Source organism: Mercenaria mercenaria, unplaced genomic scaffold (genome assembly GCF_021730395.1).
Source record: "Mercenaria mercenaria strain notata unplaced genomic scaffold, MADL_Memer_1 contig_2776, whole genome shotgun sequence".
In the NCBI taxonomy this organism is placed as follows: Eukaryota; Metazoa; Mollusca; class Bivalvia; order Venerida; family Veneridae; genus Mercenaria; species Mercenaria mercenaria.
In genome coordinates, this window is record NW_026460853.1 from 49353 (window position 1) to 64873 (window position 15521).

General features: G+C 34.8%; 1 protein-coding gene across 2 annotated transcripts; it reads left to right on the plus strand.

Moving 5' to 3' along the window:
• Positions 1–8145: 8145 nt before the first annotated feature.
• Positions 8146–15521, plus strand: LOC123537470 (uncharacterized). 2 transcript variants are annotated; one of them, XM_053533418.1, is made up of 6 exons: positions 8146–8333; positions 8604–8708; positions 8948–9065; positions 9539–9615; positions 11541–12198; positions 14720–15521. In XM_053533418.1, the coding sequence occupies exons 2-6, from the start codon at positions 8631–8633 to the stop codon at positions 14971–14973; spliced, it is 1185 nt and encodes a 394-aa protein (XP_053389393.1). In that variant the 5' UTR covers positions 8146–8333; positions 8604–8630; the 3' UTR covers positions 14974–15521. The 2 variants fall into 2 exon arrangements, with proteins under 2 accessions (XP_053389393.1, XP_053389394.1); XM_053533419.1 differs by having other exon boundaries at positions 8149–8333; positions 14725–14867.

Sequence of the window (15521 nt, forward strand, 5' to 3'; positions counted from 1 at the left end):
AGTGCGACATACGATTGAAGTACCAGAAAATGTTCGACCTGTAAAAATACCACCTAGACGGGTGCCAAAAGCGTTCGAAGGCCAAGAAGAAAAAATTATTCAACAACAACTTGAAATGGGAATAATTGAAGAAAGTAAGAGTCCATGGTCTGCACCTTTATGCTTTGTAAGGAAAAAGGACCCACAGGCAGGAGTGCGTGTCGTCGTGGATTATAGGGGTTTAAATGATCTAAGTAAAAAATGTGCCTATCCATTGCCGAGAATTGACAGTTGTTTAGAAAGTTTGGGAGGAAATAATTATTACAGTTCATTAGATCTTTTGTCAGGATTTTACCAGATAGAATTGGATGAGAGAGATCGTGAAAAGACTGCATTTGGCACCAGCAGGGGCGGTCTGTATCAATACGTTACTATGCCACAGGCCTTACAGGGGCTCCACATACATTTCAGCGGTGTATGGAATTAGTGTTTAAGAACTTACAATGGCGGACAATGATTATTTACATGGATGATATTTGTACTTTTGCCGAAACGTTTGATCAGGCATTGTTTAGGTTAGATGAAATTTTAACCAGATTGGAGGAAAATAACTTGAAATTAAAACCAAGCAAGTGCAATCTACTCCAAAAGCGCATAAATATATTAGGTCACACAATTGACAGTTCTGGAATACGTCCTTCAGAAGAGAAAGTTAAAGCTGTGAAAGAATGGCCTGTGCCGCGGAATTTAACCGAACTCAGAAGTTTTTTTAGGTTTTTGTAGTTATTACAGACGTTTTATCAAGGGATTTAGTGCTAGGGCGTCACCACTTAATCGCTTAACAGAGGCCGGTCGAGCGTTTATCTGGGGACCAGAACAGGATAGTGCTTTTATGGACTTAAAAACTGCATTGACAGGCGAAGAAGTGTTAGCATATCCAAAGAGGAAGGCTTATTCATAGTGGATACTGATAGTAGCAATTTCTCGTGCGGGGGTTGCTTGTCGCAAATGCAATGGTCAGATACAGTTCAGGATTATGTTGAAAAACCAATTATGTTTGCGAGTAAATCATTTGACAAAACACAACGACGTTATTGTGCCACAAGAAGAGAACTGTTGGGCGTAGTGACATTTATAACCCAGTTTAGACACTTTCTGTTGGGTAGAGAATTTTTATTAAGGACTGACTGTTCAAGTTTAAGGTGGTTAATGTCGTTTAAGTCACCTACTGATCAAATGGCGCGCTGGCTAGAGGTTTTGTCACAGTATAACTTTAAAATCGAACATCGTAGTGGAAAAAGCATATCAATGCTGATAGCCTGTCCAGAATTCCATGTGAACCAGAGGAGTGTCAGTGCAATGATGGGAATACAATACTTGAAAGTTTACCATGTAAGGGTGTCAGACTTGTTTGAAGAAACACGATTCCTGGTCAGATTTTGCACAATTCAATGACGTTGTTCCATTATTCGATAAAAACTTTAATATTGGGAATCAGAGTAGGCCAGTCATATTACGAGTGAAGGCTCAAAATAGTGGATTTTGGAGCAGTATTTTTGTGCTCATGCAGCTGCAAATCATGAAGTTGATAGGTTGTTTCAATACACTTTTCCATGGATTAAAACAGACTGGGAAGTACTTCCGAAATCGCGTTCAACGACTTCGATTCCATAATAGTCTGGATTTAAATGGTGTACAAAGTGGAAATAGCTTCAACTATGGTGACAATAACGAGGAGGTGTTGAACAAGGACGTAAATGCTATACTGGATGAACATGTTGCATTATCCGAGGATGCAGCGCAAACATCTAACTTAGGTTGTCTCAAACAGTTTAACACAGTTAATTGTTCACCTGTCAAAATGGCCAAATTACAGAGAGCTGACCCAGATTTAGGAATTGTGATACAGTGGCTTGAAGAAAACAGACGACCCCTGAGAGATAAGGTAGCTGGGAATTCACCAAGTGTGCGGAATTATTGGCTAAATTATGACCTGTTAACTCTGATTGATGGAGTGTTATTTAAAAAGTACATTGTCAGTGCGAAGAACCATCGGCTTTTATTGATAGTGCCTAGAGTACTATATAAGGAACTTTTGGTATCTTGTCATGATTCAATTACTGGAGCACATTTAGGAATTTCAAAGACATATTCAAAATTACATCTCAAATATCACTGGTATAAAATGAAGGAATACGTCCAGTTGCATATCAAAAGTTGTGAAAAGTGTGCATTCCGAAAAAGGCCGAAAAACATACCGAGGGCACCATTAACAGAGTACACAGTCGGCCATCCTATGGATCGTATACAAACGGACATAATGGGACCACTTAATGAGACAGAATCCGGAAATCGGTACATTATCGTGGTCATTGACGGATTTACCAAGTGGGCTGAGTGTTATGCAACCAGAGATCAGCTAGCAAGTACCGTTGCTCATAAGATTGTATATGAATTTTTGTCCAGATATGGTATGTGTTTGGACATACATTCTGATCAAGGGACAAATTACCAATCCAAGTTGTTCAGTGAAGTCTGTCGGATTTTGGAAATTAATCAAACTAGGACTAGTGCATATAGGCCAATGGCAAATGGTGGACCAGAGAGATTCAATCAAGTTTTGCAAAATATGATATCTACTTATGTAAACTCTAATCAAACAAACTGGGATGGAAATCTTAATTTAATCACCTCCGCATACAGAGGATGTGTCCACCAGGCGACCGGATTCACGCCAAATTATTTAATGATGGGACGCGAAGCTATTATCCCGGTTGACGTTTCACTTGGCTGCATTTTAGAGAATAAAATAAGTTCAGTGGACTATGCCATTCAACTACAAGAGAAGTTAACAGAGGCGCATCATATAGCACGAACTAATTTGCAAAAGAATGCTGTCAGACAGAAGCGTGATTATGACACCCGGATTTCAAAAACACATTTTAGTAAAGGACAGTTAGTTTTGTGCTTAGAGAAGTCTAGACATAAAGGAATCAGCAAGAAAATTGACCCTAATATTTGGAAGGGGCCTTATGTTATTACAAGGAAGATCACAGACCTTTTGTATGAGATAAGACTTTCCCCAAATGGCAAATCAAGAATAGTGCATCATGACAGATTGAAACCGTTTCTTGGAAATAAAACGACCCATTGGCAATCAAACATGGTGAAGTCTAAGGAAAATAACAATAAATCAAAAATGAAAGGGTTCCAGCAAACTTCCAAATCCTGCCTGGACAGTACCAGTCAACAAGTGAGGAGAAGTTCAAGGAACAGGACCCAATACAGACCATACCAACATGGTACACAATATTTATAAATATTAAAAAGTGTTAATTGTTTTGGATTAAGTTCATATTCCTTCTGGATTTAAAGTGTTAACTAATATTCATCCTGGATTATAAGTGTGTAATTATTAATTTCATTATTCTTTGTATGGATTTAATTAGTGGCTGCATTGGTAATAATAATCCCATTCAGCCTAAGTGTATACAAATGGATTTATTATTCTTTATATGGATTTAATTAGTGGCTGCATTGGTAATAATAATCCCATTCAGCCTTGGTGTATCGAAATGGATTTATTTGTGGGCTTCATTTTCAGATATGAAAATTTGTGCCATTTATTAAAATCATATGTTGTATAATTAGATGCTCTTGGCACACAGGACTTAAAACTTTGGTAGAGACGACTACCATAGCCATATAAAATCCAACATTGTGCCTATTCCCTTTTTTTTTTCTAATTAATTTAAATAAATTAAAGGCACCAGGACTTACATTAGTAAATGGTAAAGACGACTACCATATCAATGAAACTAATCAAAATTGTGCCTATTTCTATCATCATACTGTGTTAATGTTAAAATAAATAAAGGCACCAGGACTTAGTGTGAGTGAAATAAACATGTGTGTGAAAGTGCTTACAAAAATATATTCACCTTATAGATGAACTGAATTCAACACTGGATTTTATTTTACATGTGTTTTACTAGGACAGTTGGCGATTTTTTTTTACACTTTTAATGTTTCATACATACATTAGTATAATAGTCATTTTACATGTATACTACTTTGAGAAGTATTTAGTCACGTAGTTCTTCCGAACTATAATCATGAGTTTTATTAAAACACAAAGTATAGCATGTTTGCTACTATTCATGACACTTAATCATTTATATTGAGGAGCAATTTCAGTGATAATATAGTTTAGGTATTCATATTCTTATGTACCTTCTTCATAGTATTTGAGAGCAAGAGTCTGGCTCAGTAGTCACTTATATTTTAATGTTAAAACTTAATTGGGGACAATTAAGAAGCTAAGGGTGGGGGAGTGTTGTAAATTTAGCAGCTAGTCTTATTAAAGTTGATTTATTAATTGATTCTACTGATGTGAAACTTTGGCCTCTGCTACTAGAGATGTCATTCACCAGTTACCCCCATAAATTGTTTGGGACTGGAGTGTGTATCATTTTGTATCATTTTATCAGGGTATGTTGTCATCATGTACCATCGTAAACATGTCTGGTTTGTTTGAGTTAGAGGTGGCTCCATATTTGGGATGGTACCATTCAGTCAACGGTTATCCTCATAAATATTAGGGGTAATCTTTGTCTTTCATCACTATGATACACTCCAAATATGGGAGGGTACCTGCTTTTGTATATAAACCTAGGTCAGAACTAGGGAGGGGATTTTCTTTACTTTTGGCTCGGACTTTGAAAATGACAGATCATAGAAACAAGAAATGAAATACTTTACAGTTATAATTATAAGTGACTTTAGACCAGATGAATGAGAGAATTATAATTTTGATGACTTATTTCCATCACTAGACAAAATCTCATAATAAACTAACATTGAAAATTGGAATTAAAGTGTATTTTATCAATGGTGTATAAACCCCCTCACCCGAATCTACGTTTTTCAACAACATGTTCATTCCAGTCAAGTGTTGCAATGTTAGTTCTGAACCTGTATGCTTTTTCAGAAAAGTTTATTCGCTTATCCTGATATTGCAATAATGCATTATTAAAACTTTCTACGTAAAATGTATCCATGCAATGTACATAATCACTTGCTGTTTTATAGATCTGAATGCTTGTAAGAACATGTGTCAATAACTTTTCAGCTTTTTGGTCTGTGATAATAATTTTGCTGCTTTCATAATTTACATCTGTCTTGCACCTTGAAGTTTCATGACACTTCTCATGGTTGCCTTTATAATGCTCAACAATGTTTAGTATGCTAGATCGTAGCTTGTCTTCTTTACCATCACAATTTTTCATGGCCCAATAGACATGCGTTTTAATGCTGGCTGCTTTGTCTGATAACTGGTGGTGCCAAGTGGACCCTTCTTTATACTTCGGTCCTGAACAGACATTTTTTACTTCTTTTGTGAGATTTTTTGTTCCATGCCAAGTGTCGTTCGTTGATGTTGTTCCAATGCGTTCTGTTTTGATAAATTTGTTAACACTTGGATTTTTGTCATGGCAATGTAGTCTTACTTGAATATTTTTATCTTCGTACATATAGTTATCAAAATGTTCATACAGTTTTTTGGTTCCGATCAGTTCATGTTTTTGAGAAGATGGTGAGTCCTTTTTGGTTACATGTACAGTTTTAAGTACTTTATGTGTATTTGCTCCTATACACACAACATCTGTGTGGTATGAATTCTTCCGGGTGCCATGCCTGGCATCAGTCAAAATGTCAATACATGTATATCCTTCTCCGGGATTTGATTGTATTTCTGACTGTATTGCAAGATCACATGATTCTTCAGTCATTTCACTGACTACATTGCTGTATTTAGAAAACACGTCTTGAATGTAATTATCTCCAAGACAACCTATACCTGCAGCAGTGGATAATCTATTGAATTGATTAGGTAATATTCCTGACACATAGTACCCATGCAGCATTCTAAGATTAGCCAAATACTTTTGTCCCAAATACTGACTACTACTCCATGTCAAAATGTGTTTGTTTTTGCAAATAAATTTTAGCACACCCACATGACCAAAGTATTTAGTTACTGATAATGTGAGTTGTTCTTTACAAAGTTTTGAGTGATCAAGTTTAGTTAGGTTTTCTATATTGCTTGATGATGTAAGAAAGAACTGTTCATCTCCATAATTCATCATGTCTTCACTAATGCTTCGAAATGAATCATCATAATAACTATGACCCTGTTGTTCCTCTTGATTCTCTGGTTCAGTTTGGCTTGTCTCAATGTATCGAGCTTTGTATGAACTCATAACTTCCATCAATAACTGCTTTGATGTCACATTGTTAGGATTTCCCTCACCTAAATGTGATTTAATGGCCCTAACAAGATCTAAAATGTCCTGCTTCTCTTCTTCATTTTCACATATAAATCCAATTTTTCCTTCAACATATTTTTTTCTTCTTTCTTGATTACGTTTTTTTACAGCACTTGGATTGTCCTTATAATATTTTCTCTTTTCACCTTGTTCCTCCATAATTATTTTTTTTTTTAGAAAAAAATGACCTATAATCATATATACCACATGTAGCTCAATTAGAAAGTGTATTGCCATGATGCTGCTATCAAATCATTGATAAAACAAAATATCACATTTCTGTTTTAATTGGCACACTACAATACAATACAGAGGTGTGACAGGACTAGCAAGTTTGGTATTATCTTGTTTCTAATAATTCATATATTAAATTAGTGCATCTTTTCTGAAACAATTAATGAAGAAATTCAGTATTTCATTAAATTTAATTCCATTAAGTCAGTTTAAATATTATCAAGTATAAAAAATAGGTGGCTGCATATGTTACTTACCCTTACATATTTGCTTGGACTATATTTAGATGACCTTAGTCTGAAATCATTTTAGGAGGGAACTGCATAATTTTAGGAAAGCTGTTTTGTTTGTATATTGTGTTAATCAAATCTAGATGGATAAGTTTGTTTTGCCATTACTGGTCACAGAAGAGCAAAAACTTACAATTGAGCTCTTTTCAACCACAATAATTGGGATTTTATCATAGTGCCACCAACACAAGAGGGGGAAAATGAGGTCAGTGATACTGTTCACAATGTGTCACAGGAAACTGGCAACAGAAATGTTGTAGCTGATGGATCAGCTGCTACTGGAAATTTAATATCTAATGAAAGTAGTGATTCTGATTCAACAGATGATAGTGCATGTGAATACTGCCTTTGTTCTCCATGTGTAACTGCAAATGAGCAGTCCTGGATGGGAAAGGGGTCAAGGCCAAAACCTACTAATCATGTTTCAAGAAAAATCAGATATAAAAAATTTTGGTCAATGCTTGAAAGAAGAAACGCCTGGCGTAAAAGAAAGTATCTTAGGAAAAAAGCGAGAATGCTCAGGAAAAATGAAGAAAGCACTGTTCAGGTACAACGAGAAATAATGCCAGATTGTGTTTTGAATTTAGTACGTGAACGGTATCCTAATCCACCTGGACAACCATATACTGGACACTGTTGGTAACCCCAACCCATTAAATTAATATTCACATACTTATATATTATAAATAAAAAATCAAAACTTGCATTTACTTAATCTGCGGATATTATCATTATATAGTGTTACTGTAACCACTAATGGATTTTTTCAATGTGTATGTCTGGATATAGGCACATTTAAACATATAACCAGCTCTGTGTTATTCAGTTAACTGGATGTTATTTGGATAATTCTGACAATACAACACTTTTCTCAAGTAAGTCATATAGCATGATTTTCATATAGCATGAAGAATATTTACATTGCATGGACTGCCATGTGACCACACTGCTAATGTTTACAAACAATGTGGTCACATGGTTATTTGTATAATAAGCTCCTCCCCTAAATTCAAATTTGAATTGCTGTCATAAATTCTTTTGAAAATATAAGAACTTTTTTCTTCACAGAATCTGATGTTTTTCATCTAGACTGATAAAAAAGTCATCTGGCTTCATGCAGGATATTTTTCACTGATTAAAAACACCATTTTACATCATATATTTTAAAAATCTTTCCCTGAACTGAAAAGTGTTAAAAAATCAAGGGAAACCACCCATCAGCCATTACCTCCCTTTTATACCTAGGTTGGGTCTTTAAGCTTTAGATTTAAATATTTTGCAAAAAAAAAACACAAACATTAATAGTGCGCCTCAGCGAAGCTACGTCAGTGAAGACTGATATCAAATACAAGGAAGTAAAACATAAACGAAATTCCATGAATCATCATAGAATCCCAAACTGAAAACGAAACTACGAGTTCAAGACTATAAAAAGAAAGCAGAGAGCGGATAAAACAGAATAGTTTCTCACGAGTTAAGTAAGGGTCATCGAATTTACATTCAGGTAAGACATTCTTCTATATGAATAATACCTCGCTTCTTATTCGGACATAACATTGCGATAAGATATTTAAACACCCTAATTTGATACACACATTTAGCAGTCATACTTATCCAGTTTCGATATAATTATGTTTTAAAGTTAAATATGCGGTCGTCCTATCCATAACTACGCATTACGAAATTGTGAAATTTATACACTCGTGCAAAAAATTGTGTTACGCATTATGAAATTGTGAAAATTATACACCTGAGCTGTCCCAAACTATTACAGATATAGTCGTCATTTGATTTAGTTGAAATGGGGAATGCGGCAAATACTACACTTAAAGAAGACATACGAGTGGAAATAACAAAAGAACTAATTCAAGATTACCAGGTAATTTGATACATAAAAAAATCAACCGTTATGTTCATACAATGCAAATGGAATAGAAAATTTGTATATAGTGAATACATGCATTCTCTTACATTTGCATCTTTTGAACAATTTTAAGCTGGACAAACTTCTTGTATCGTTATATTTTGAGTGATTTCGCGTGTCAATGAATTGATTGAATAAATTTTATCATATTATTACAACACGTATTTATATATTTTTCTAATCACAATTTTAAGGAAAAAATACATGTTGTTGACCAGACCATGTCGGGATTTGCTAAATCACTGGACTCGCTGAAGGCGTCATGTGAACTATTACTTCGGGAGTCTGACAAGCGGGTGACTGCCCCTCAAGGTTTGTTTTACACAGGCAAAATTTACAATTATCTTTACGGTTTATATTTTGACATTCTTTGTGTATGAATTACTGCACCCTTCTTTTGACTTCATTAGTATACTGAAAGATTTCGTGATCATCCTTCAGCAAGTGACTTTTGTAAGTTAATTGATTTGTCTGAATTTATGACAGTTCTTTATGGACTTATTGGAGTATTAGAGTCAAATATATGTGGCTATGTCACAGTATAGAAGATCAAGTATACTAAGTGAAAAATATCAAATATTTCAAAATATGATAAATACATTGTAAAACATAAAATAAAATGACAGTCGTTTTTAATTGTGAATAAAATTCTTTACACTGTAGGTCATTTTCATGTCACTTTTGAAAATATTGCATCTGGGTTCACATGGGAAAGATATATATGTACGATACATATTTTGTATTCAGTAGGCTTTTATTATATTTCATACTTTATTAACTTTTAGATAAAGACAAAGTCAGCTGTCAAAGCAACATGGACGAAGAAGCAGAGTTAGCTGTGCAAGTACTGAAAACAATACATGTAAGACCATAAGGCCAATTTATTTCACGAAATGGAAATTAGACTTGATACTAGACTGATCAAGAATTTATCTACTAGACTGACCAAACATTTATAACAGAATTGAGGAAGATTTTGTGATTTTAAATCATAGAACATACGCTATATTTCTTGAAACATGAAAGAAATGTTCGAGTATACAAATGTTTGTTTGTAATTAATATACTAATAATATACTAATTATCTGACCATTATTGCGTAGAATTCATGTATACATAAAATTAATAAACCAATTTTTTTCTAAATGCTTGACAAAACAAAAGGAAACATACACAAGATGACAAAATGAAATTAATCACATGTGTATTTGAATATGTGGGTTTAACGTCGCACCGTCACAATTCAGGTCATATATGTGGCAACTTTCAAGCTTTGATGATGGATGTATACCACAGGTTCCCCTCCGGGTGGGCAACTGGGTAGATCTAACGACCTTCCGTAAGCCAGCTGGATGGCTTTCTCACATGACGTATTCAGCGCCCTGAGTGAGTCTCGAACCCACATCGGTGAGGGGCAAGTGATTTGAAGTCAGCGACCTTAACCACTAGGCCAAGGAGGCCCCTTTTGAATATACATTTCATAGCACATGGTCGAACTTAGCTTTATTTAAAGTTCAAAGGGTTGATGTATTTGGTATCTAAAACGTAAATGTAAATGTTATCGTGCATTGTGTTTCTTCTTTGCAATGGTGTTATAATCATTGTTATGAATAAAAAAAAAACAAATCAGAAGAGGAAACGTCAGAATTTGAATAATCTTTTTATCAAGGAAAAACACACAAAATATCAGGAAATATGGCAACATTTCATGATTACCTGATTAATAATGTGTTTTTTTGCCGGACAATTAATTACTTTAATTAAGAACTCTAGTGTGACAGAATAATGTTGGCAGTGTTTTTTTCTGTGGGAAGTATCATGGATGTTCTCCGGACCGTTTAGGTAGGGACTGACCTAATCATCCGGGACGGTTTGCGTGCTGTGATGCATTTCGCAGACATCATACCGGTTAATTCTGTCTGTTCAAAATGCAAGATATCTTCTGTTCTATTCTGCTCTGACCTGTGTCTGTGACAGGTCAGTTTTTTTTTTGCGATATTGTATTTTTGTTTCATGTTTTGATCTGCTTACCTTCAATTTAAAATGCTTCGTATCTTATTACCATAATGTAATTTCAAGTTCTTCTATGATAGTTCAATTACCATTTTTTATTGAACATTATATACATGTTTATATGGAAAGAGTGCTATATAAATGTGGTATATAATAATAATAATAATAATAATAATAATAATATACCTGTGTTGTAGAGTCTGCAAGTGACTTACCCCCATAACGATTCATAGCATCGCTCGGAAAATTGCAAGCAGGTTTTTAATCCTGATTATTATTTCAATGCGAGTATATAATTCTTAGGGTAATAGGAACGAACTTTCTAACATACCCAATATGATTAAAAGCCAAACAAAATAAATTAGACAAGTTTCTTGATGGCATATTTTCGTTCTCAATTGTTCGTGACTAGTATCTGGTTAAATATGCTGTTTCATATGGACTTGCGGGGTTTTGCATAATTCATAACCTCTCATGAACAAAATCAGCCAAACTGAGTTCTCATTATTTAAATTTATTCGGTATATGTTTCTAAAGGGTCCTTCTTACTGCTCATGGCTGTTATAAACACTGTTCACAAAAGTTAACAATGATTAAATCAATGCGAAATTAAATCACTGTAGCTTTCAGTTTCTTTGTAGGAGCAAAAAAAAATCGAATGTTTTCATGAAAAAAAAAAATGCACATCCCTTCAACAAATTTTACATGTTAAATAGATCACTTAGTTAATACGTTTATTAGGTAGTTTATTTGCCATATAATACACAATTACAGGAAAGCTTGTCGGATCAGAAAATAACAGCATTTGAGTCTCTCATCAAGCTGCTTCATTTTATAGCTGAAACAGGAAGAAGGTATACACATGATGCAGGAAATGCTATGGAACTGTCATTGGAGAAATACATGAAAACTATCCACACAGAAAGCGATGCAAAAAATACACAGCTGCCTTATTATGAAGCGAGAATACAAGACCTAAGAAAAGAACTATCACTGCAAATCAAGTTAAACAAAACAAATGAAGATGAAATCAGAATGCTGAAGAAAAGGGTCGACTCTTTTCCGACCGAAAGGGATAAATTAAAGAGTAGAATAAAAACCAAGGTCGAAGAAATTGAACGTTTAACTGACAAAATTGAGAGGATCGAACGCGAAACAGAACATCCTGAAAACGGATTTGAGTACGTATCTTCCGCTGAAATGAATAACGTACAGGAAAGGAATCACACGACGGATGAGTCAATGGAATCAAACCTTACATTCGTATCAAGTCATTTTCAAGATGTATCTGATGAGTTTCAAAATAAGGGTGCAGCACATCAGCCCCAAGATCAGATGGGTACCAAAGATAGCAAAGTATCTGAATTGACGCATGAAATCATGACTTTGAAGTCCAGATTGAATTCTCTTTACGAGAAAACATGTATACACGGTAACTATTTTATATGGCGTGTGTTTCATTAATATTTAAAAATTGGTAGCGATAAGGTTATTCTGTTCTCTTCATTTTATTTTTAGCCCACCATCATCAGATGGTGGGCAATTTTAATCACTCTGCGTCCGTGGTCCGTCCGTCCATCAACAATTTCTCGTTATCGCATCATCTCAGAAACTACTGGAGGATTTTGACCAAACTTTGTCAGAATGATGTATTGGTACCCTAGTTGTTCCCCCCAAAAATCAGACTGGTTCAACAATTTATGAGTGAGCTATGACCCTTTGTTTATTTCTATAATTCACATAGATTTATATAGGGAAAAAGTTTGAAAATCTTCTTGTCCAAAACCACAGAGCCTAGGGCTTTGTTATTTGGCATGAAACATCATCTAGTGGTCCCCTACCAAGATGATTCAAATTATTTCCCTGGGTTCAAATATGGCCCCGCCCCAGGGGTCACATGGTTTATATAGACTTATATAGGGAAAAAATTGAAAAACATCTTGTCCAAAACCACAGGGCCTAGGGCTTTGATATCTTGTATGTGACATCATCTAGTGGTCTTCAACTAAGATTGTTCAAATTATCCCCCTAGGTTCAAATATGGCCCCGCCCTGGGGGTCATATGGTTTACATAGACTTACATTGGGAAAAACTTTGAAAATCTTCTTGTCCAAACGACAAAGCATAGGGCTTTGATATTTGTAATGTAGCCTCATCTAGTGGTTCTCTACCAAGTTTATTCAAATTATCCCCCCTAGGGTCAAATATGGCCCCGCCCCGGGGGTCACATGGTTCATATAGACTTATATAGGGAAAAGCTTTTAAAATCTTCTTGTCAATAACTACAACATTCAAATTGGACCACATGTATATTTTTGAGTGGCAAGATGAACCTTGACATGAGTTGACCTTGCTTTTGACCTAGTGACCTACTTTCACATTTCTGTAGCTAAAGCCTTCAAATTTGGACCACATGCATAGTTTTGTGCACTGAAAAAAACTTTGATCTTGACATTGACCTAGTGACCTACTTTCTCATTTTTGAAGGTACAGGCTTCAAATTTGGACCACATGCATAATTTCGTGTTCCGAAATGAAATTTGACCTTGATTTCAACCTAGTGACATACTTTCACATTTCTCAAGCTACAGCCTTCAAATTTGGACCACATGCATAATTTTGTGTACCGAAACAAACTTTGACCTTTACATTGACCTAGTGACCTACTTTCACATTTTTGAAGGTACAGGCCTTAAATTTGGACCACATGCATAGTTCTGTGTTCCGAAATAAAATTTGACATTGATTTTGACCTAGTGACCTACTTTCACATTTCTAAAGCTACAGCCTTCAAATTTGGACCACTTGCATAGTTTTGTGTACCGAAATGAACTTTGACCTTAAGATTGACCTAGTGACCTACTTTCACATTTCTGTAGCTACATGCTTCAAATTTAGACCACATGCATATGATTGTGTACCGCAACAAACTTTGACTTTGACATTGACGTAGTGACCTACTTTCACATTTTTGAAGGTACAGGCTTCAAATTTGGACCACATGCATAGATTTGTGTTCTGAAGAGAAATTTGACCTTGATTTTGACCTAGTGACCTACTTTCACATTTCTCAAGCTACATCCTTCAAATCTGGACCACTTGTATAGTTTTGTGTACCGAAATAAACTTTGACCTTAAGATTGACCTAGTGACCTACTTTCAGATTTCTCAAGCTACAGCTTTCAAATTTGGACCTTATGCACAGTGTTGTGTATGGAAATGAAAATTTGCCCTTGAGCTAGTCATTATGTCTTGAAATTTGGAACACTCAAAAATGGCACATTGGTGGGCGCCAAGATCACTCTGTAATCTCTTGTCAAACTGAATCTTTAAATCTATAAACAGTTTGTGGCTTTATCTTCAAACTAACTAGGGTATGTTTCATAATGTCATTATCTATAAGCACTAGGCAACTTCACACCTTTAGTTGATCTCACGTTCCTGTTTGAAATAGTTTAAAAGTTGATGAAGTCTTACCGTAAACTTTGGCTCGGTATAAATCTCAGAAAATATATACGCAGTGCTATCAAGATCCTTTCTAATAAACTTACATTCTAGATTTATCAACATTTGTTAAGAAATTCAATGCTATTAAAACAACTATTTATGGCATTTGGTTATCTAAAAGCTATGAAAGCTTCGGATTAAAGTCTTTGAATGTAATTATGTGGGGTTTCTTCTGTACTATATTAAAGATGATATGAACATTATGAAAGTTAGGAACAAAGATATAATAAGTTATCACACAATTTTGAGACACATCAAAGCAGAAATATTTCTGGAGACAAATCATAACATACAATTTTTGATGGAAACTTATTATCGTACAGTTAGGTCGTTTACAGCGTGCATACATTTTCTACCTGATTAGATGGACCTGACACAAATACTTTTATAAAAACAGAGATGTTGAGCTGTTTGAAATGCAAAGTTATATCGTTTTATTTTTGAAGTCCAGGTTTTAAATAGAAGCGCAGCGAAGAAATCTGTTGCTGATGTGATTGAAAAGCTCAAATCCAAGATTGACATTCCTACCTGCGAGTTGTACATAATAAAGAGAAAAGATACTGTAGAAGTAGATCCAGAACTACCGTTACTGGTTTTTGGTCACACTAAACATGGCCCCTCAGGTTCAGCCAGAGAAGCGCTACAGGGTTTAGAAGGTTCGTACTCATCTTTTAAATTTCTTTTATTTAGATGTTCGTAACTGCACTGTCTTTAATTATATACGTAAGATATTTTCAAGCATAGTTTATTCTTAAGTTATTTACTATGAACAAGACTATAATTATGTCAACTTGATTCTTAGTTAAAAACTTCTAAAATATTTTACTACTTCTTTTCTCTAAATTTCCAACCGTACATAGCAAAGAAGACGATGGCATTGCTGCTAGTACACAGAGATATATCCGAGTCAGGTATTCGGTCAAGTGCTGCTACAATCTTAACTGAGAAATACAAGTCGCTAGGTGGAATATTTGACATACTACACGACCATCAAAAGGAAATCGTACAGGGAGACTTAAATAGCAGAAGTTTGAATGAGCTTACGAAATTCATAAACAAATATGGTGTTAAAAAATCAAGAGTCGAAACATTTCATATTGAGTAGAAACATAAACTATCACAATAAACACATTTTTGTATTAATTTTAGTACTGATAATGAAAAAAGGACAGGAAGTAGCTTTTTGCCGCTTGCTAACTAAAGACAACGCGGATGCATGAATGAACAATTTATTTCTTTAACATGACT

Coding starts and splice junctions, on each gene's coding strand:
- LOC123537470 (XM_053533418.1), top strand. CDS start 8,631: ATGGGGAATGCGGCAAATACTACACTTAAAGAAGACATACGAGTGGAA. Junction 9,616..11,540: donor AAGTACTGAAAACAATACAT/GTAAGACCATAA, acceptor ACACAATTACAG/GAAAGCTTGTCGGATCAGAA. Junction 12,199..14,719: donor CGAGAAAACATGTATACACG/GTAACTATTTTA, acceptor TTATTTTTGAAG/TCCAGGTTTTAAATAGAAGC.